General features: G+C 36.9%; 2 protein-coding genes across 7 annotated transcripts in view; one reads left to right on the top strand and one right to left on the bottom strand.

Annotated features, from left to right (window-relative positions):
* LOC137576548 (cyclic nucleotide-gated channel beta-1) overlaps positions 1 to 15668 on the bottom strand; it is an 88373-nt gene extending 72705 nt beyond the window's left edge. For all 6 annotated transcript variants that reach the window (XM_068289726.1, XM_068289727.1, XM_068289729.1 and 3 more), the window contains exon 1: positions 13713 to 15668. The gene's annotated coding sequence lies outside the window, so the exon portion shown is untranslated. The remainder of the gene's footprint in view (positions 1 to 13712) is intronic.
* Positions 15669 to 16992: 1324 nt separating this feature from the next.
* On the top strand, positions 16993 to 20004 carry blw (ATP synthase subunit alpha blw, mitochondrial). The gene is made up of 4 exons (XM_068289173.1): positions 16993 to 17159; positions 17814 to 18394; positions 18457 to 19258; positions 19321 to 20004. The coding sequence occupies exons 1-4, from the start codon at positions 17094 to 17096 to the stop codon at positions 19528 to 19530; spliced, it is 1659 nt and encodes a 552-aa protein (XP_068145274.1). The 5' UTR covers positions 16993 to 17093; the 3' UTR covers positions 19531 to 20004.
* The last annotated feature ends 908 nt before the right edge of the window (positions 20005 to 20912 follow it).

Below are 20912 nucleotides of genomic sequence, written 5' to 3'. Positions count from 1 at the left end.
CTTTTACCCCACTGCTGCTCCTGCTTTTGCTCCTCCTGCTTTCTGTTCTCGCATATTCATAAAAAACAAAAAAAAAAAGAACACCTTTGATGTATGTAATTTTGTTACCGTTTTTTATGAGTATGTGTGTGTCTCCTCATACCGATGGCAGTCTCCTGTTTTGTTTCGTCCACTTTTTGGCCATAATGTTACTCTGGTTCGTTCCCTCTCTCTCTCTCATTCTATTTCTCTCTCGCATTTTCATTCTCTCTGTGAGTGTGTGTGTGTGTGACACAGAAAGCAACTTGTGCGAGGTGCGAAAATGTGACGTAAGCAATGGCAAAGTGCTAAGGGGAACTGAGGGCAAGAGCGGCAATGGCAGCACAGCGGCCATCAAATTGGGTTATCAAAAAACAAAAAAAAAAAGAACCAAAAAAAAAAAGCAGAAAAGCAAAGTGAAAAAAAAAAATACAGACTCGAACCAGAGGATGATGCCCCGCCACAAGGGAAATGAGATTTGCGCCTCAGAGTATGCAACGTGTCAGTTTCAAAGCGTCGGCAGCTGGAAGCCGGCTATGTATGTATGTATGTGTATGTATGTATATGTGTCCCTAGAATATATAGCCCCAGCCTTGGCAACTTTGTGGCAACTTGGTTTATCGCTTGATACATATATCTGTTTCTGTCTATATATATTTACCTATAAATATATTCCGGATATAGAATAGTGATTGATTTGCACAGGAAATCGTGGTCGGGAAAGAAGTTAAAACAATTGACAGAGCGCTTGATACTTAAACCGTCAAAGGATAAACTCAGTTGCAATCTTAAAGCATAAAATGTTCATTAAACAACCTATTAAATGTAAAAGCTTAACACCGAAATGCCGTTATGCAAAGAGCATAAAGGGAATGCAACCAACACAAAAACAATATGCCAAACACTTTGGGCTGCCCAGTTTCATTATGTCACACAAAATGGACGTTAAGGGCTACATTTTTGGTTGTTCTTTTTTTTTTTTTGGTATTTTTGTTTTCGCCCCATAAACTTGTTTAATCATTTCGTGCTTGCTTTTAAGGCTTAATTCTTTTTTACAACTGGCCTAAAAGGCGATGGTAAAATAATTTATGATGTATAAGGGAATACTTGATCTGGGTTATCTCACATCATTTTGGACATAAATTTTATTAAAAACCATTGTGTTGTAAATATTGGAGTCGGATACATTTAATATCTGCAAAGAATAGAATAACTCTGATGTATGAGACGGGGATTGAGCCCCTTTTAAGATATCAGTTAGCTAATATCGAGTAAAGAGAAGTCCTTCTGTAAAGCTCTAATTCTCTAAGAAACACAAACCTCTGAAAAGTCTCATGAGAATTCGGCTTAAACTGACAACATGAATAAATAACTAGTTAAATGAGTATTACCTATTTACAACGTCAATGTATATATATGTAAGTATGTATGTATATACTTTGTGTGTACATACAACTAATTGAGTGCTATCACATCATCTGCTCAAGTAATTGAATGATTAGTCATTTCCTTTTCACATCCAACCAATTATGGGTCAAGACACTTTTGGCCAAGAACTTAATTACTGTAAACTAAATTTACAAGAGCATACGCCTCAACAGGCCTTGGGACCGTCAACTTCTTCTCGTTTTAGGAGAAAAACAAAAAAAACAACTCCTGTCATTTGGTCAATTCCCACAAGCTGAGAGACAAAAAATAAAGAAAAAACAAGAAGAAGAAGGCACGAACAAATTTCACAGGCACTTGGCAAGGCAGAAAAGCGCAAAATTTTTATTGTGTTTTCATTAGACAGAGCCTGAAATACAATGGTCAAAAGCAAAAGACAAATCTAGGGCCAAAATCAAGCAACACTCCCCCAAGCTAGCACCACGCACCCAACAGCGTCAGAGGGGCGTGGCTATTGGGCCCAGACACGCTTTCATATTATAGAGAGATGGAATAGAGCGCGAAAAAAAGAAACTTAATGAACTACATAGAAATGAAAGCAAAGTGACAGTTTGTGTATTGTGTATATATAGATGATGATATATAAGTATGTACATATATATATATATATTTTTGGTATGTATATGCTAACTAAGCCTTAGAAAGATGGGCAAGCTGAGGCATTCGTGTGTCCCCCCACTGGGCCAATGTTAAAATCTCAAGGGCACGTTTCCGGAAATAAATAAATAAATTCCTCAAAAAAAAAAAAAAGAAACAGAAGAAAAAGTAGAGACAAGGGAGAACAAGTTGAAAGATGAAAATGAAGAGGCCCAACTAAGTCAATGCTTTTTGGTCTCCATATCTCCTCTTTCTTTCTTACTTGCCCTAGAGAGAGTCTGTCTCTCTCTCTCTCTCCATTGCTCTCTCACTCTTACTCTCTTAAATTTTAATGATACACAAAATATTTGCTTAAGCAAAGCTAACAAGAATAAGCAAAAGAAGAAAATGATGTTCACGAAAGAAAACTCATAAAATTGTTCTCGAGAAAAATTTCTCATTTTTCAGGTTGTTGTTTAATTTTTTTGTTTTTTTTTTTTTTTGTTTTTGTTCTGCTTTTGTTGTTTTTTGGTTTTGGTTTTGGGAATTTAAAATTAATTTAAAAAGTACAAAAACCATAAATCTGGTTCTGTCTGTTTCTCTCTCAATGTCTGAGTTTTTCTCTCTTTCTGTGTGTGTGTGTGTGTGTGTGTGTGGTAAGTCTTTAAAATTGCAAAGGATATTAGCTCCTTCTCTGTTTTCAAATTGGGTTTTCATGAAAAACACAAAAAAACAAACGGAAAAGGGAAATAGGCTTGGCATATTAGAAACCTTTTGGAACAAAAACAAAAATTTCAAACTTTCCAAGTATTCAATAAATCTCATATGTACTTGGTTAAGAGTTGGTAACTGATTGAAAATGGAACTGTCTTTATTTTCCATTTACTGGTAAGGCCTCTAGTATCTACCGGTTACCCAAGATTACTTCAACTAAAATGTTTGTAAATCACGTATTTCTTTTGAGTCTATGAATGGAGTTTAATTTGCAGTACATAAATTAATTAAAAACACCAGCCAACAATGGATTGCAAATTAAATGGACATATAATTGAAAAGTGAAAGTCATTGGTAACATGTCTGCGGGATAATGGTCATGAGAGGGAAACTCATTAGAGAAATTGTTGAAAAATCTATTATAATATACTTACTTAATATTGAAATGTGACTTTAATATATTTAAAATTCTTATTTAACTGTAAAAGGTATACATATTTTCACTGAATATCTATTCTTCTTAAGGATATAACTCACTTCAGTCACTTATTGTACATATTAACCAGATGGCCGGGGCTAACTTCGACCGCGTCAAAGTTTGTATACCCTTGCAACTTTTTTGGTAACTGTTTCCTTACCTATTAGCCATCAATGTGGAAGAACGTATTATCTAAAAGGCTTATGCTTGCGAAATCATAGGAAATAACGAAGATATTGATCAAAGTCACTGTTTTCCACCGATCGGTCCAATGGGAGCTATATGATATAGTCACCCCATCCTTATCAAATTTGGCACAGTCATTAACAGATATATTAAATTAAGAAATGTTTAATTTGAAAACAATCACGTTAAAAGTAACGAAATTATTTACAAAAGTCACTGTTTTCGCCCGATCGTTCCTATGGGAGCTTTATGATATAGTCACCCGATCTTAATCAAATTTGGCACAGTAGTTTATAGGCGTAATAATCTCTCTTATATTAAGTTTCACGATAATTACACAGAAAATAACGAAGTTATTGAGAAAAGTCACTGTTCGTGACTTTGGGGTTTGTATGGGAGCTATATGATATAGTGGTCCGATCCGGCTGAATCCGAGATATACAACCCCTGCAGTATATACAAGCCTATGTGCAAAATTTCAGCTCTGTAGCTCTTACGGTCTAGGAGGAGTTTGCGTTGATCCAGACGGACGGACGGACGGACGGACATGGCTATTTGAACTCGTCTCGTCGTGCTGATCAAGAATATATATACTTTGTATGGTCGGAAATGCTTCGTTCTATGCGTTGCACACTTCTGACCAAAATTAATATACCCTTTTTGCAAGGGTATAAAAACGGTTTCTGTATAATTTTCAAACCATTGCGTAAAGGGAATTTTCGTGAAGATTCTATGCAACTCATAGAAAGAGTTGCATCTCCGGCCATATAAGATATATATATGTATATTCTCGATAGCCATGTCTCACCTGGATCAGCACTTTAACAATTGATCAACATTTTGAAGTCAATCTTCTGATATGTGGCTTAAAAATCTTGGGTAAAAGTGTTTTGCCGGCAAGTTCTATCACAATATTTGGGTAGACTTTAGATTGAAAATTCATGAAAATGGTAGATGTTGGTATATTTAGTGACCATCTGCTTGTCTATTTCTGTACATTTGATCACCCAACATTTTATTGAGCCATTACTAACAAGGTATAAATATTCATAATTTGATGAAGGTCTCTCTACGACGAAAAATATATGTAATCTTGTTATCTTTTAATATATGTATGAATTACAAACATTCACCCATTTGTGAACTAGCTCTTTCATATTGCTAGAGAAACAAATAAACTTTTACCAGATCTATGGACTTCCGTATAGAGCTGCATAACAACATTTATCGGTTTTCATTTAAGTACCAGAACAAAATGTATTTATGGGTAAAGGGCCAATGGTGTGGGTAATGGTTCTTGCAAGTTCTTTTCAAAATGTACTTTAGTTAGAATTCAAGAATTGCAATTGCTTGAGAGTAACCACATTTTTATTGGCTCTGCAGTATGTATGTGTATAGTATGTGTGTGTTTAGTACATAGATGGTACAGTTGTCTAGTTCCATCTTACCACCCTCTACCCCCACGCCACCCTCACCCGTACCCCTCAAAAACATCCATAGACCAACGCCCTTATGGGAAGCTTTTGTGTGTGCCACAAGATGTTCAAGTGTCTGTTGCATTCATTTGTGTGATTGAGTTGAATTGCAAAATTGAATTTACCGCAATATTTGCTTAAGCTTGTCTGCCTATGTATATGGGTGTGAAAGGACACGGTGTTGGTGTGATTGTGTGCGTGTGTGTATGTGTATGTCAGTGTGTATGGTGGTATGGGTTTGCCATTGACAGTTGCCTGTCAATCAATGAAAGTTGTCGTTGTCGTTGCCGTTGTCGTTGCGGTGGTCTGCCGCAGAATGTTTGCCGCCTCTGCTGCATTCATAAGTCCCAGTCCCAGCACAGACACACACACACACACACACATACACACGCACAGAGACACAGACACACATTATGGGTGTGTACATGTTATATGTAAATATGTTTTTAATTGGTTTGTAATTATTATTGTTGCGGTTATTTCTCGTTCAATGTTGTATTCGTTGCACCATTGTTGCTGTAATTGTATTTGTATTTGTTTAATAATTAGTGCATTAAATGCATTTTAGCTAAAACCAAAATTGCATAATTGAAATTCAAGCAAATAATTCTAACAATACTCTAACAAAGACACACACACACATATACAAAATCCCTTTTTTTTGTACTTTAATTTTGTTGCCAGTAAATCGATCGGTAATATATAATTTGAGGTTATTTCTCATTTCCAATTATACACATCCTGCTGCCTTATCCCACACAGTTTATCAGTTTCAGATCGCTTAACATTTGACATTTAAATTTTTTGTTACGAGGCTCGTAAAAGCCAAAACCCCAAAAAAAAAAAAACACACACACACACCAGCAACAACAACAACAAATTTCATTTCACAATGTTTAATCGATGCTACGACATTTTGATACCCATTTTGATAAACTATCAACAAATACACGCTTAGCTAAAAAGGATCAATGTAACTAGGTCTTAAGCTTTAAATTAAAAGAGAATTAACACAAGTTACAGCCTTTGATAACTCGATAAAAAACAATCCTTTCAAGCTTAAAAATTTAAGTTTTTTATGGTAGCTTTCCTTGTCATCAAAACATGCATTGCTTTATTGTCCAAATCAAATTATTTTTTCCAGTTAAGATAGTTTTAAGTTTAGATTTGAAAAATTTGAATTGAATGGTGCTTTACAACACTACTAATAGTAGTAGTACAGTTGCCACCACGCCATGTAAAATGCTTTTCGCTCCAAAGATTAGTCAACGAAATTAGATAACGAAATTCTGATCTCTAGTTAATCTTCGATTAGTAAAGTCCATAAATAAATTAATGATAGGGTTTAATGGCCAGAAATATATATCGTTTGACAATACCGAAATACCTTTTCACATTACATGGTTATATACGGTATTAGAACGCATAAAATGCAAAAGCAAAAGCGGCGTAAAATTGAGCGAGTTTTCCCTCCTGCTGCCCACTCCCTTTTAGTGAAAGCAAATCAAAACACGTGCAGTTAGAAGTTAGCAAACTCTCGCCCGCTCACCCACACACACACACACACACTAACACTCACACAAAGATAGATGTAGATAGCAAGCGTTGCTGATGATGCTTTGTCCTCCTCTTTCTCACACACACTCTGCTGTTCACTACTCTTTGTCTCTGTGTCGCTGCTTTATATCTCTCTCTCTCTGTCTAACCATTTCCGTTACGTTTTGGTCTCAATGCAATCACAATAAAAACCGCACGCATACGCACAATTTTCATTATAATAAAACTGCGCATAAATATCTAAATGAGCAATAAAAATGTTTTATGTGCAATGAGACAGGAGAAGTAGGAATTGGAAGTGGAGGCGGAGGCGGAGGCGGAGGCGGAGGGGCAGAACGCCAAGTAGAGGGTGTAAAATAAAAGTAAAGCACACACGGAGACACAACAGACATACATACATATATTGAGATAGCTGTGATTGGCAGCCCAAAGAAGAAGAGAGACAAAACTTGACCTTACTCTATCTACAGACTTTGGCATCTCATGCATATATGTATGTATGTATGTATCTACATATGCTTGTATGTGTGTGCTTATATGTAAATGCCTGAAAAAGTGTCATAAAGTTTTTAAAAGACCCCTGACAGTCCTTTACAAGTACAAGAAGATGAAGCAAGAGCAAACGGATAAAGGAGAAGGACACGGATGGTGAAAAGAAGCAAATGGAGAATTTTATGCATACATATGTCCGTTAATATTGAGGATGGATATTTTCACAATAAAATAACCGACATTAAAATGTCAGTGGAGAGACATATTTATATACATATATGCTTATGTACATACATACAAACATACGTACAAGTATTTTTGCTGAATTTTTACAATAATAAAATTTTGTGAGCATATACAAAATGGCCAGACACACACACACACACAATGAGAGAGAGAGAGAGGAATCATACACAGATGCCGATGGAACGATAACATTTTGGCATTTGAAAATGCCAAAACCAATTGACAGCAAGTTGAAATTGAAGAGCCAAGGGCCTAAGAAATGCAAATACTATACAAATATATATATAAACTTATATCCGAACATATTTACATATTTATATGCATGTGTTTAGCATGTTTGTCTGTTTGTGTAGCAAAAGTGGCAACTTTTTGAAGCAATCGAAAAATTCTACATATTTTATTTCACAAAAGAAAATTATATATATATATAAATATCATCATTGATAAAAGTAGAAAAGATATCATGAACCTTAGTGACCCAATGCAGGATGGATCATGTGGGGCATAACCTCATTCATCATTTGGCATTGTGTGTTGCCCAATTTGAAATTGAGAAATAAATCTAATCAAATTATAATATTATTGAGACACTAATCAGTTGTTTTCAACCAGATTGTTTTTCTCGGTAGAAGTTTTTGAATCTTTTCCTTGAAAGTGGTGAGGAACAACTTTTGATGCATACTTTTAGGCACTCTATTGCATAAAAAGAACTTATTCCGTCGATTCACTAGTTTATTGTCATTTATATCTTTTTTCATTAATTAACGTTGTCATTAGAACCAATATTTAATTTTATTAAAATAAATAATGCATTCCTAAATTGAAAGTCTCTCAGGACTTGAACAAAAGTTGGGTACAAAATGAATTTTCAATATTCTTCAAACTATTTTCTTATATTAGGGAACAACTTTCAGCAATCTTTTTCCATTGCCTGCAGTTTTCCTAAAGTTCTTTGCAACTATTGCATCTAATTAAAGGGAACTTTGATAGATGGCTCTGCCACCTGCCAACATTAATAAAAGTTGGAAACAAAATATTGCCAAAAGTTGCGAAAAGGCAACACGAACAGCTTCAACAAGCTCAGAGACCATTATGTAGCAATAAAACATAGAATAGAGGCCACAAAACGAGGTATTTGTCAATTTTTAATCGTTTTAAATACCTTGTGCTTTTCCCCTCTGCTTTCCTAATAGCTGTGTTAAATTCTTTATAAACTTTCTTTTACAATTTTAGCCACTAATTAATCATAGAGCTAACAGGGGGAGGGAGGACGCACTAACGTAAGAGCTTACGTTATGTTTTCTTGCTTTTGTTGGTCCAATTAAGTGCATTTCTTCGAGTCACCTTCAGCTAAAGCCAGGCAGCCTCCATGCTCCTCTAATAGATGTTGGCCTGTGCCACGAGGACGGAGACGACGTTGACGACGTGCTCCAATTAGCGTGGCAGGCCACGATGGACGAAGCGCCATAACGAAACACAGAGGGATACTCAACATACAGTTTTTGGTATGTTTTTCATTCTTTTCACTTCAACTTTTCACTTGCCAAACGTGTTCGCATTGCGTGTCAATCAATGGCAATAAACAAGACACGAACAACAACAACGATGAGAAAAAGAAAGAGGAAACAAGTGAAAATTCCCTTTTTGATGTGACTAATTTTTATTGCACATCACCATTCCGACAGCATTTCCACAGAGAGTGAGACGTCTTCCCTACACTTTTATTTTGGGGAAAAATTTTAAGCTGTTTACCTAAGAGAATGAATGTTTGCTCTTCTCTTACACACTGTTGGTCTGTATCTTTCTTTCTCGCTCGCCAACTCATTCTCTGCCTAATTAAAAGTGCCTCCTACCCGAGTTCCGGTTTCTTGTGCAATGAAAGTCAAACAATTTTTAATTTGCCAAACAAACCGTATATAATTAATTAAAGTAAGAACAACAACAGCATAAGCAAGAGCAAGAGCAACGTGGGCGTCACAAATGAAAAAGTAGCCTTATAAGTGTCTACCCCTCCCATACCTTCTCTCTCATTTTCTTCCTCCCTCTTACTCTTTGTGTTACCCTCCACCTCACCCCTTATTACTTTTCATATTCTTCTTCAATTTGCTGCTGGTTCTGCATTCTCATTTTGTTTTAATATGCAAAGTCAACAACATTCTGTGTCAGCCAAAGGGCAAAATCAACAAAACTATAGCCAGTATGACAAGACGGCGGCTGGTGGCCGTAGAGAGGCTGATGGTCCAATGGAGAGGGGGAGAGGGACAAAAAAAGAGACTACCCCACTGGCCGCATTAGCCAAAGGATATAGCAAAAGCTGAGACCCTCAACTCTCTGCCATCTGATGGGATGTCAACTACTGGCCAACTGACCAGTCTAATGGACCAGAGGCAGAGCCCGAAGAGTAGGGTTATCTGATATAGTTGGCATGCGAGAAATTTGCATTATTCGCTCACTCATTCGGCCAACCACCCACTGGTTGTGTGTCTGTGTGTATGGCTGTGTCTGTGCGAGTGAGTTGGGGAATGCAATTGGCATTTAATAGGCGCCATGTTACTCTCTCTGTGTGTGTGTGTGTGTGTCAGACCAAAGGGACAGGTTGATGACATGGGCAAATATGCGTAGACTCAGGTGCGTGCGAGCAGGTGCCAGTGCAAAATGTTGACAGTTCTCTGAACTCAAATTTCAATTAAATGCCTAAGTAGACATCGATTAAGACTAATAACATAGCTGAGACCTTTCTGCAACCGGAAACAAACGTTCGAGCAAAACCCAATCAGCAAAGTACATCTAGATAATTGTCAATTTTTAATTGAAGAGCTCTCAAAACTAACGAGTAGAATGAAAAAACGATTTTATTTCTTTTTATTTTGGAAGTTGCCAACACATCGTTTAGTATCAACGAAAAAATCCAGCTAAGTGCAGCATATTTACTGGTTTCGCCATAAAAGCTTGCCATTAAAAATGCTGATGGGGATATTTTTAGCAGATTTTCAACAAAAACAACCACAAAAAGGACATATAAAAATGACTTCATTTTTTGTTTGATTTGAATTGCATTTAAAAACATCATGAAACAAGCTAGAAGCCAACTTTGATCAGGTTGCCCATAAAAGTATGCTAAAAAAGGTGATAAGTGTAACCAACACTTTTTATAAGTATTTTTTTGTATTTAAACAAATTCAAGAAAGGAAATGAAAATGAATTAATCTATCGAAGGAGTTGAAATTACCTTGTTAACTATCATAAGTCAAGCCAGATGAACTATATTCGACTTCTTCCCATGAAAGTATGCTAAGGAAATGCATACTATATATAATAAGTACACCCATATGCAAAGTATTGCCCATAAAAGTATGCTAACAAAACGTCTTCCTTTAGAAGTTATCTACTTAGTTTACTTTCCCAAATGAATCAACAAATAGAATTTACTTCACTGTCACTTGCCCCCAAAAGTATGAAGTAAACGAGCAGCTTTTCGATTAACTATCTATTATCAAAATGACATTTAAAGCATATTTAGCCATTTTTTTAAAGAAATTACCAGCCACTTGATTTTAGTACCATAAAAATTATACTATCGATTATTGTCACGTAAAATTTAGCTAGTACGCTTTACAACCTTGTGAAAATTTATGAATCTGCAGTAATGATTTTTTGTTCTTTTGCCAAATAGTTATTAATTGAGAGATACTGAAACAGTGCCGTGTAACTTTAGGTTTGTAATCATCTCGCATCTTACGCCTAATTACCATTGAAGGAGTGAAGATGACGATGAAGTAAAAGTAAATTTCTTAAGCTGCAGTTAAAAGCCATAAAACTCATGCGCATCGTTTCACTGCCATCATCATGTTAAATTCATAATTTCAATTTCAAATTTGCTATTACCAGACACACCTCCATCCTCTTTACCCCGCTACTTTATAACCCTTGTGTATTGCCCCCTCGTCATCCTTCTCCATTACTTCTGTTTCTTGTTCTTTGGAACAAGCTCGTTCGCTCACTCACTTGGCTGATTATTATTGACAGTTGCCGTTGTCGTTGCCATTAAAATTATTATTGTTGTTGCTGTTGTTTTTACCCTTCCCTTCCCTTCCCTTCTCTTCCCACCCACTGCTCATTTTAGTCTCATAAATATGCAAATTAATCATTTGTGAAAATTTACATACTTAATAAGTTGCTTTAATTAAATGTTCACGCACGCATGCCTCAGAAAATCTAGCCCACGAGAATTCCGTTGGAAAATACAACAAAAAATATATACGAACACCAAACAAAAATGAAAAGAAAAATAAAATTAAAACAAAAATCTATGCTAAATCCTTTTCAGTTGAAATATATATGTACATATACATAAAAGTCGGTTATACCAAAAATTTAGTTTGGCGAAAGGTATTCAACTGAAATTTGGTCCTTTCTCTGTATACATATACTATAGGTACAGCTGGTACTATACTAAATACAACTTGTGTTAATTGTAAAAATCTAGCAAAAAAGATGGCAATTCTGTTTCTCCTTAGTCACGTTTCCATTTGCTCTTCTATGCCATTTGAGAGCGAAGCGAAAACGAAAAAAAAAAAAAAAAAATCTCTTTTTTTATGTTTGCCAACGAAAATATGCAAAACTCTGAACATAAATTAACATTTTTATGCCCCCTTGCAATGGTCTAAAGAATCCGAAAAAAGAGATGAAGAAGAAGTAATAGAGGGTTCAGGGCATCGACTGGCGGCCTGACTGTGTTGCTTCTCTCCCCTGTCCTGCCCACTTCGGTTCTGTTCTGGTTTGGTTTTCTCTACTCATGCCCTCTTCTAATGCCCGCATTATTTACGATGCCAAAAAAGCAGTGGCAAGTTGCTGGTGGTCGAGATGGAGAGAGGTGCTTGTAGCTGGTGGCGCCTACCGATGACTCCCTATCCTCCTTGCCCCTCCCCTCACCACTATATTTCACATTTCTTCATTTTCATTTTATTTCATTTTCGCCTTTTTCGCCGCATGCCTTCCTTTGCTTTGTCGCCGCAAAAATAATTTTAATTGGTTTTTCGTTTTTCTCTGATAATGAATTTTCTCTGTATCTATATGAATGTATGTATGTATGTATGTAAACTTGTGTAGGTGTGTGTATAAGTTTTCTGCAAATGTGTAAGTAACTGTAAGTGTAAACCGAAGTTTTTTTGCGGTTACCCACACTAAAATAACAACAGCAACAACAACAAAAACAACCAAATTGTTTGTATGGCAAATTTGATTTGCATAAATTGTCTGGCGAAATTGAAAGTTGAAAGTTTTTCGACAAAAATTTCGCTCTACAATTCACCGCAAATAAGTTGAATGGAAATGGAAATACATTTTATTACTGAATATACATATATTCAAATTACATACATATCTAAGCCAAATGTTAAGTAAGTCTGTTTGATCATTTGGTTAGGTACACTAAAAGGATCAATGCTTAAAAGAACGTTTTTGCTATTAAAACAAAAATTAACTAGATTTACTCTCATTTTATAATTTATGTTCTAATTCTTATAGAAAAATCTAAGTTGATTACTGAAAACAACAAAGTTGTTCAAAATAAAGAGATAATATTATAAAATCAAGTTTATAATTCCTTAAAATAATTATTCAGAAAACAAAACCAGGCAAATCCCGTTTAGATGGAAAAATCCCATTTTGTTTTTATTGTCTGCCTTCTATTCTATTCTATTCTATAGATCCCAATTAATTTGAACCTTAAATAACTTCAGTTCTCTTGCATTTCACACAAAACTATAATAAGAATATATATCCTTAATAATAAGATCGAAATCTTCTGTTGTTATCTAGCAATTATTTGCAGAGTAAGAGTTAAACTTGAAATAACTAAAGAACTCACAGAACTGAAATGGAAAATGCCATTTCTTGAGAAGTGATGTGCTTCATAAATATTCATACACATCTTTGGCACAGTCTCTTGACAAAAAAACATAAATTTTTATTCCAATTGAGTGTGGCAAGGAAAATAACCCAAAACGTGATGAAAATTTATCGGTAGACGCCAAGAACATTATGTGTCAAATACTGTTTCAGGTAAACATAGAAGATATTAAAGTTGATTCAATAGACATGAAAAACTAAATGAGAAGCTCGAAAAGAAAAGATTAAATGTTTAATGCTAATTCATATTGAAGCTCGCTACGTTTTGTTCCATGTTTTTTTCTAATACTTAAACTTCATTCACTTTATGATCAACTTTAATTGTTTAAACCAAAATACATAGTTCAAAACAAATAAAAGGTTTAAGTCCACAATCGTTCTCTAGTTATGAATGTCTATGTAAACTAGAATAGGTTTTGCCAAGCTTTCAAAATATTAGAGGGTGAAATAATATTTAATCTGTTAACAGTATGGATTGACTTAGTTAGTTATGCTGATCATGAATACTCAAATACCCAAACACCTAAGGTATTTGGGCATTAAATTCTATTAACATAGCATACTTTTTTGGGCACACACAACAATTATAATAGAATAAATGAAATGAAACTCACCTCACGGTGTTTTAGCGCTAGTTTGTCCAACCCTTTTGTCTGCGTTTTGTGTGCAAATTTTCACTCACTCTCTTTCTCTCTCTCTCTCACTGGCTCTCCACAGTTTCATAAATTCCCGTTAAAATTTTCACTTTTGCTTTCTTTATTTCGTGCTTTTTCCTATTGCTGTGTCTCGCTATGGCTCATTGTTTAGTTTTGCCGCAAAGTATGCCACACAAATACACATATATACGTACACTCTCTTGCATATCGCCCAGCACTGGGCGCACACATACACTTACACACGCGCGCGATTACACACACATACATAGACGTCACAGACGTCAAAATGTTGAGAACATTTCGAATGGGATTTTCGGTTGGGCAAGGGGACAAGAGAAATGGCTAGCTATGACGATGACAACGGCAAAGTCATCGGCGGGGGTGGGGTGGGAGACAACGGCGATGGCGACGGAGACGGCGACGACAACGACGATGGCAAAGAGAAGGGGGAAAATTCATTAGGCATGCGGGAATTTTAATTTCACTTGCTCACACACGCGCACATATGTGGCGACATATTTCTCAAACATTTTTGCTGTCAGTCCAAATATGGGAGGTGCAAACGGGATGAAGACGTTGGCAACGAAGCTGGGCAGGGGGTGATGTCAGTTTTTTAGGCGGCTGCTCCCTGCGATGATGCTCCCGTTGCTGATGCTACCGTTGGTACCGATGCTGCTGCTGCTTTCTAGCATTGTTTTTAGCTGAAGTCTTTCAATTTGCATGCCGACCTTGCCCCAGCAGCAAGTGGAACAAGAAAACAATCATCAAAAAACAAAGAACAAGAAAAAACTATGCCACCAACACAAGCAACAATAAAAACAACACGTTGACAGCTGTCAAAAAGAAATTTCGTTTCGGTTTTCCCGTGAGTTTTTTGTTTTTGTTTTTTTTTTTTTTTTTTTTTGGGTGGTTGGGTGGGTCCTATTTCAGACGTACAATGCAAACCGCAACGACTTGGGCCTGCCGGTTCGGTATTAATGCTATCAAAAGCATTATGAAGTAAGCCTCCACAATTTCCATACTCTCCTCTCTCTCTCTCTCTACATGTATGGTATATTGTATGGAGCTGGCGCTGGGGTTGGAGGCGTGAGGAATGCAGAGGAGGACGCGTTTAATGTTCAAGTCAAGTGCGAAGCTTATGCGCCTCGACACGTGCAAAAGAAGGGGGGACGTGCGGAATTTGGAGTCCCTCTCGCTTGTCTCTCTGTCTCTTTCTCCCTTTGGTCGCCTTTTTTTACTATTTCTCTCGCTGCGTCCTTTTTTTTTCTGATTTTAGAACCGTTTTCTTTTGTTCTTAAAATTTGATGACAATTTTTTTTTTTTTTTTTTTGTCAAGAGAACTTCCAGTTATATCTGTGTTTTTTTTTAACTGCCTTTCACTTTCCTTTGTATCTCTCTTCTTTGTTTTGTGTGTTTTTCCTCTTACTTTTTTTGGAGATTGGATGTGGTTGGTGTTGTTTCGGTTTTTCTTTCTTGTAGTGTGGCTTTTGTTCTCTTCTGTTGGTTAAATAATTGGCAGCATTTGTTGTTGCATTTGCATTGTTTGCATAATGCCAGGATGCGGTTCCTGTTCACTTTCCCCCTTTCTTTTTTAACGCTTTTCGCCCTTTTAATAGCACGTGTACTCTGTAGAGGATTTTAAAGGAAACAGCTGGGTGCTACATTTTCTTTACACACATTTGTTTTCCAATGGGAAATTTTTCTCATTTCAATTTTTAATTTATTTAATTTAATTTTTTTTTTTTCAAAGTTCACATTTTCTTTGCCGTCTCTTTAAGTGGTTTAAGCGATTTAATTTTACATTCCTTTTGCTTCTTCTTTGATTTTTCTTTTTTTATTGCATTTTTTGGTATCACCGCGCGCTGCTGTCGCCATGCGTTTTCATTGTGGCACAGACTCCGACTGGCTAACCGTTTGGATGCCTCCACATTATATTACTGAAGATGAAAAGGAAAAGGCACCAAAAAATGGTCCTTTGCTCTCTTAGCAGCATCCGTGTAGAGTTTCTCTCTCGCATTCACTCGCTCGTTGTCGGCATCGTCCTGCGTTCTTCGTTTTTTCTTTCCAGCCCCCAGTAGTTTTAAGTCCCCCACCATTTACCCCGCCGCTTGATATACGCCGAAGCAACAACACCAACATGTATTTGGCGCTCAAAATTTAAATGGTTTTGTAGCATAATAGGGGGCAAATTCAAATATGCTAAAAATAAATAGGCAGGGGGGACTAAACGAAAGATTGTAAGCTATTTCTATCGAATAGCTATTTTTCTATAGGGTGTATCCATTAAATTGTTAAATTAATGATGATAAATAATTTTATTTTAAAAACAACTGCAATCGATAGCACTACATTATTATCGATAGGTAACGCATATTATCGCATTCAGTGTTGCTTAACAAATTCTTTGCGCGTTCCGTAAATTTAAAAGCAAATAGTTTTCACCGTTCATTCTGTTGATTGAATGGCTTCATAGAATCGGATTGAATTAATACTAGAACAATAACTGATTTGACAAAGTTTGTTTATCCTTGCAGGATTTTTTGTTTTCTCTGAGATGGTTTTCTATTCGTTGCACACTTCTGACCAAAATTAATGTACAATGTAATGTAGCTTGGAAATGTTTTAAAGAGCTTTGTTACTAATTAATTTTTCGATAATTGGAGCACTTAAAAAAGTCATAAAAATAAACCATATTTTATATCTATCATTTCATAAATATCACAAGAGAGTGGGCAAGAAAATATCAACAATAACAGAGTTTAACCCAACCATTGCCTCGATACTCACAATTTAAAAGTATTATAAATCAACAGGTGTCCGATTCCTACTAGCCTATATGATAGCGCGCGACAGTGTTGCAAAGTGTGAATAGTATCGATTCTATTATACACTGCACCAAAAAATTTAATTTATTTTTAAAATTATAGCCTCTGTCGCATGCAGACATTAAACACTGACACATTAAACACTGACACACATCCGTATTTATTCGCTTGGCAAATTCTGGTTTTTAAGCATATACTTTAAAACAAATAAAATCTTTAATTCAGTTTAAGTCTCTGCTATTATTTCAAATCCAACGTCACGGATTTGATTTGACTTTATATTTTTAATTTTTTTCCCCCTTTATTATACCGCCGCCTAGAACAAGTACCGACTTTTCGATAGTATCGATTTATTTCCCAACACTAGAGTGCGGTAACACTTGCTCAGCTGGTCACACCACCCATCTTTCTGTGAAAATTTACTACGAGTCGGGAAAAAGTACGAGGAGTTGGTGTAGGAAATTAATTTGTTAAATTGTTTCTTCGACAAAAAGTATATAAAATATAAGAAAAAATGTCGATGCTTTCTGCTCGTTTGGCGTCGTCTGTCGCACGCAGCTTGCCCAAGGCTGCCACACAGGTATACCACAAAATATAAAAAAAAACGAAAAATACACCGAAAAAAGACTAATTGGAGAAATTTACGGGAAATTTGCAAATTATTCACATTAAAAACGAACTGAGGCGGGATTATTCCGGATCAATGGATTAGTAGCACCTATTAGCAGTTATTAAACATGTTCCCATCTTTTTAGCCAAGTTTTTTGGTCACAAATTCCGTGTGGTTATGCAATGCGAAAAGCAAAATGTCGGCAAACTGCTCTTGGTGACAAGAAGTTGCATAATCTAGTCAAAGAATCATTTGCAAAGTAATGCAAATATTTAAATTAAAGCTAAAAATTAGTAATTAAAAGTGCTTTGAAGTATTCAATTGGTAGTTAAATGCAAGCAAAATTATGTAATTTTTTTTTAATATGACAAAAAATTTGTGAGGTTATGTTCGGGTTAACAGCAAGTCAATAATGTAAGGTGCGCGAGAGGGTGGCAAGCAAGGAGTTGAAGAGAAAATGAGAAAAAGTGCAAAAAATGAGGGAAAACTTTTAAATAATCTGCATAAAATTTGATTCGCACGATGCGGTTATTCAACTTAATATCCCCTTGCCCCTTCTCCCCCATTATCTACCCTTACATAAGATATGGTAACACTTCTTGCTCTTCTTCTTCTTGTTATTAGGTTGCCTGCAAAGCCGCCTACCCAGCTGCCACTCTTGCTGCCCGTAAATTCCATGTGGCCAGCACACAGCGCAGCGCCGAGATCTCCAACATCTTGGAGGAGCGCATTTTGGGAGTCGCCCCCAAGGCCGATTTGGAAGAAACTGGCCGTGTGTTGAGCATTGGTGATGGTATCGCTCGTGTGTATGGTCTGAATAACATCCAGGCCGATGAGATGGTGGAATTCTCCTCCGGTCTTAAGGGCATGGCCTTGAATTTGGAACCCGACAATGTTGGTGTTGTCGTCTTCGGTAACGATAAGTTGATCAAACAGGGTGATATTGTCAAGCGTACCGGCGCCATTGTCGATGTGCCAGTTGGTGATGAACTTTTGGGCCGTGTTGTCGATGCTCTGGGTAATGCCATTGACGGTAAAGGTGCCATCAATACCAAGGATCGTTTCCGTGTCGGTATCAAGGCTCCCGGTATTATTCCCCGTGTCTCTGTGCGCGAGCCTATGCAGACTGGTATCAAGGCTGTCGATTCTCTGGTGCCAATTGGTCGTGGTCAGCGTGAGTTGATCATTGGTGACAGACAGACTGGGTAAGATGGCAACCTCTATATATGTACTATTTAATCCATGTGGCATGTACTTTCCGATGCAGCAAAACCGCTTTGGCTATTGATACCATCATCAACCAGAAGCGTTTCAATGAGGGACAAGACGAATCCAAGAAATTGTACTGTATCTACGTTGCTATTGGCCAGAAGCGTTCCACTGTTGCCCAGATTGTGAAGCGTTTGACTGACTCCGGTGCCATGGGTTACTCTGTCATTGTCTCCGCTACCGCTTCTGATGCCGCTCCCCTGCAATACTTGGCTCCCTACTCTGGCTGCGCCATGGGAGAATACTTCCGCGACAAGGGCAAGCACGCTCTGATCATCTATGATGATTTGTCCAAGCAGGCTGTGGCTTACCGTCAGATGTCCCTGTTGCTGCGTCGTCCCCCAGGTCGTGAGGCCTACCCCGGTGATGTGTTCTATCTCCACTCCCGTCTGTTGGAGCGTGCCGCCAAGATGTCCCCCGCTATGGGTGGTGGCTCGTTGACTGCCCTGCCTGTGATTGAAACCCAGGCCGGTGATGTGTCCGCCTACATTCCAACCAATGTCATTTCGATCACTGACGGTCAGATCTTCTTGGAAACCGAATTGTTCTACAAGGGTATTCGTCCAGCCATTAACGTGGGTCTCTCTGTGTCCCGTGTCGGTTCCGCTGCCCAGACCAAGGCCATGAAACAGGTGGCCGGTTCCATGAAGTTGGAGTTGGCTCAGTACCGTGAGGTCGCTGCCTTCGCCCAGTTCGGTTCCGATTTGGATGCTGCCACCCAGCAGCTGTTGAACCGTGGTGTTCGTCTGACTGAGCTCCTCAAGCAGGGACAGTATGTGCCCATGTCCATTGAGGATCAGGTAAGCATCAAAAGAACAATTATAAAGCAAAATTATGATTTATCATTCTATATTTCGTTTAGGTTGCTGTCATCTACTGCGGTGTCCGCGGTCACTTGGACAAGATGGATCCCTCTAAGATCACCAAGTTCGAAAAGGAATTCTTGCAGCACATCAAGACCACCGAGCAGGGTCTGCTTGATACCATTGCCAAGGAGGGCAAAATCTCTGATGCTGCCGATGCCAAGCTGAAGGATATTGTCACCAAATTCATGGCCACCTTCCAGGGTTAAGTTCTAAATAGCTACAGCACGTCAATATCAAATCAGTAGCCGCAGTTGAGAAAAACCATCCAATCTCAACTGACCTTAAAGCTTAAGTTGAAAAAGATAAACAAAACAAAAACATAAAAACAAAATAACAAAAAAAAAAAAAAAACAGAAAGCTCTTTTATGCATTCGTATCTCTTCATATTCTTTTCGTCTTGCAACCTGTGTGCCTTAGCCTTATTAAATGGCCAAAAATCTATCTTGGGAGAGAGAGAGCGGCGCCAAGGATGTGGTTGATGCACACAGGTTACGCAACATGTTTCGAATTTCAGCGGAAAGCCGTCAAAAATCCAATTGTACTCCTTACACCTACTCCTAAACGAGATTGATAATTTGTAATCAATATTTGAAATATTGTAATAATCGAAAAATAGTCGAAAAAATACTGTTTTATGGATGATTGTGAACACGATGATAACTAAATAAAAAAAAAAACGATACTATAAATTATAAACTTAAAACAAAACAACATTGTGGAAATGTCCATATTGATGGTCTTCACTCAAGCGGTGAATTAGCAATTGGGAGGGAACTCAAAGTTAATGGAACTTTACACATTTTTTAATATATTTAAAGTCGTTAAGAAATGAAAATACGAAAAATGTTCATAGTTTTTGATTTATTTAAAAAATTTTAGGCTTTCGAATAGGTTATACTAATTGTAACACTTTCTTTTAATACCCTTGCAGAGGGTATTATAAAATCAGATGTTTGTAACGCACAGAAGGAGACGTTTCCGACCCCATAAAGTATATATATTCTTGATCAGCGTGAGAAGCTGAGCGATATAGCCATGTCCGTCCGTCTGAGCGTACGCGTTTTACTCAGCCGTCTTAAGAGTTATCGGCCTGAAATTTTTTTTCGTGGATTTTTATTACCCGTCAAAAATAAAGTATGAAAACCATAAGGATCGGACCACTATATAATATAGCTCTAGAAGAAACACTTTCATAAAAAATCGAGTATGCTATGAAATTTACATATGTATGTGATAATATGAGAGTGAAATTGTTTTGTTTGTATATTGATGAATTGAGTTGCAGGAAACAAATTTTGAACATGTAAAATTATTATTACCACGGACTGCAAGGGTATACAAACTTCGGCATAGCCGATGTTAGCTTCTTTGATTTTTAAGATTGAAATGTTTCCCTATTGGGATATTAATTTTATTATTATCTTGTGTTTTGAAGGGCGTGTCATTCATGTTTAATCAGAAAATGCCAAATCAAACGTTCTCAAATTTAAATCATTATTTCTAAATAATAGTATTATAATTAATTTGGGATAAATTATATGAGTTACATAAATATTGACTGCAGAGATATAGTTGTGCGATATATTTA

This window comes from Drosophila tropicalis, unplaced genomic scaffold (genome assembly GCF_018151085.1).
Source record: "Drosophila tropicalis isolate 14030-0801.00 unplaced genomic scaffold, ASM1815108v1 contig_593, whole genome shotgun sequence".
NCBI lineage: Eukaryota > Metazoa > Arthropoda > Insecta > Diptera > Drosophilidae > Drosophila > Drosophila tropicalis.
This window is presented reverse-complemented; position numbering and strand designations above follow the sequence as displayed.

Coding starts and splice junctions, on each gene's coding strand:
- blw (XM_068289173.1), top strand. CDS start 17,094: ATGTCGATGCTTTCTGCTCGTTTGGCGTCGTCTGTCGCACGCAGCTTG. Junction 17,160..17,813: donor TGCCCAAGGCTGCCACACAG/GTATACCACAAA, acceptor TCTTGTTATTAG/GTTGCCTGCAAAGCCGCCTA. Junction 18,395..18,456: donor ATTGGTGACAGACAGACTGG/GTAAGATGGCAA, acceptor TTTCCGATGCAG/CAAAACCGCTTTGGCTATTG.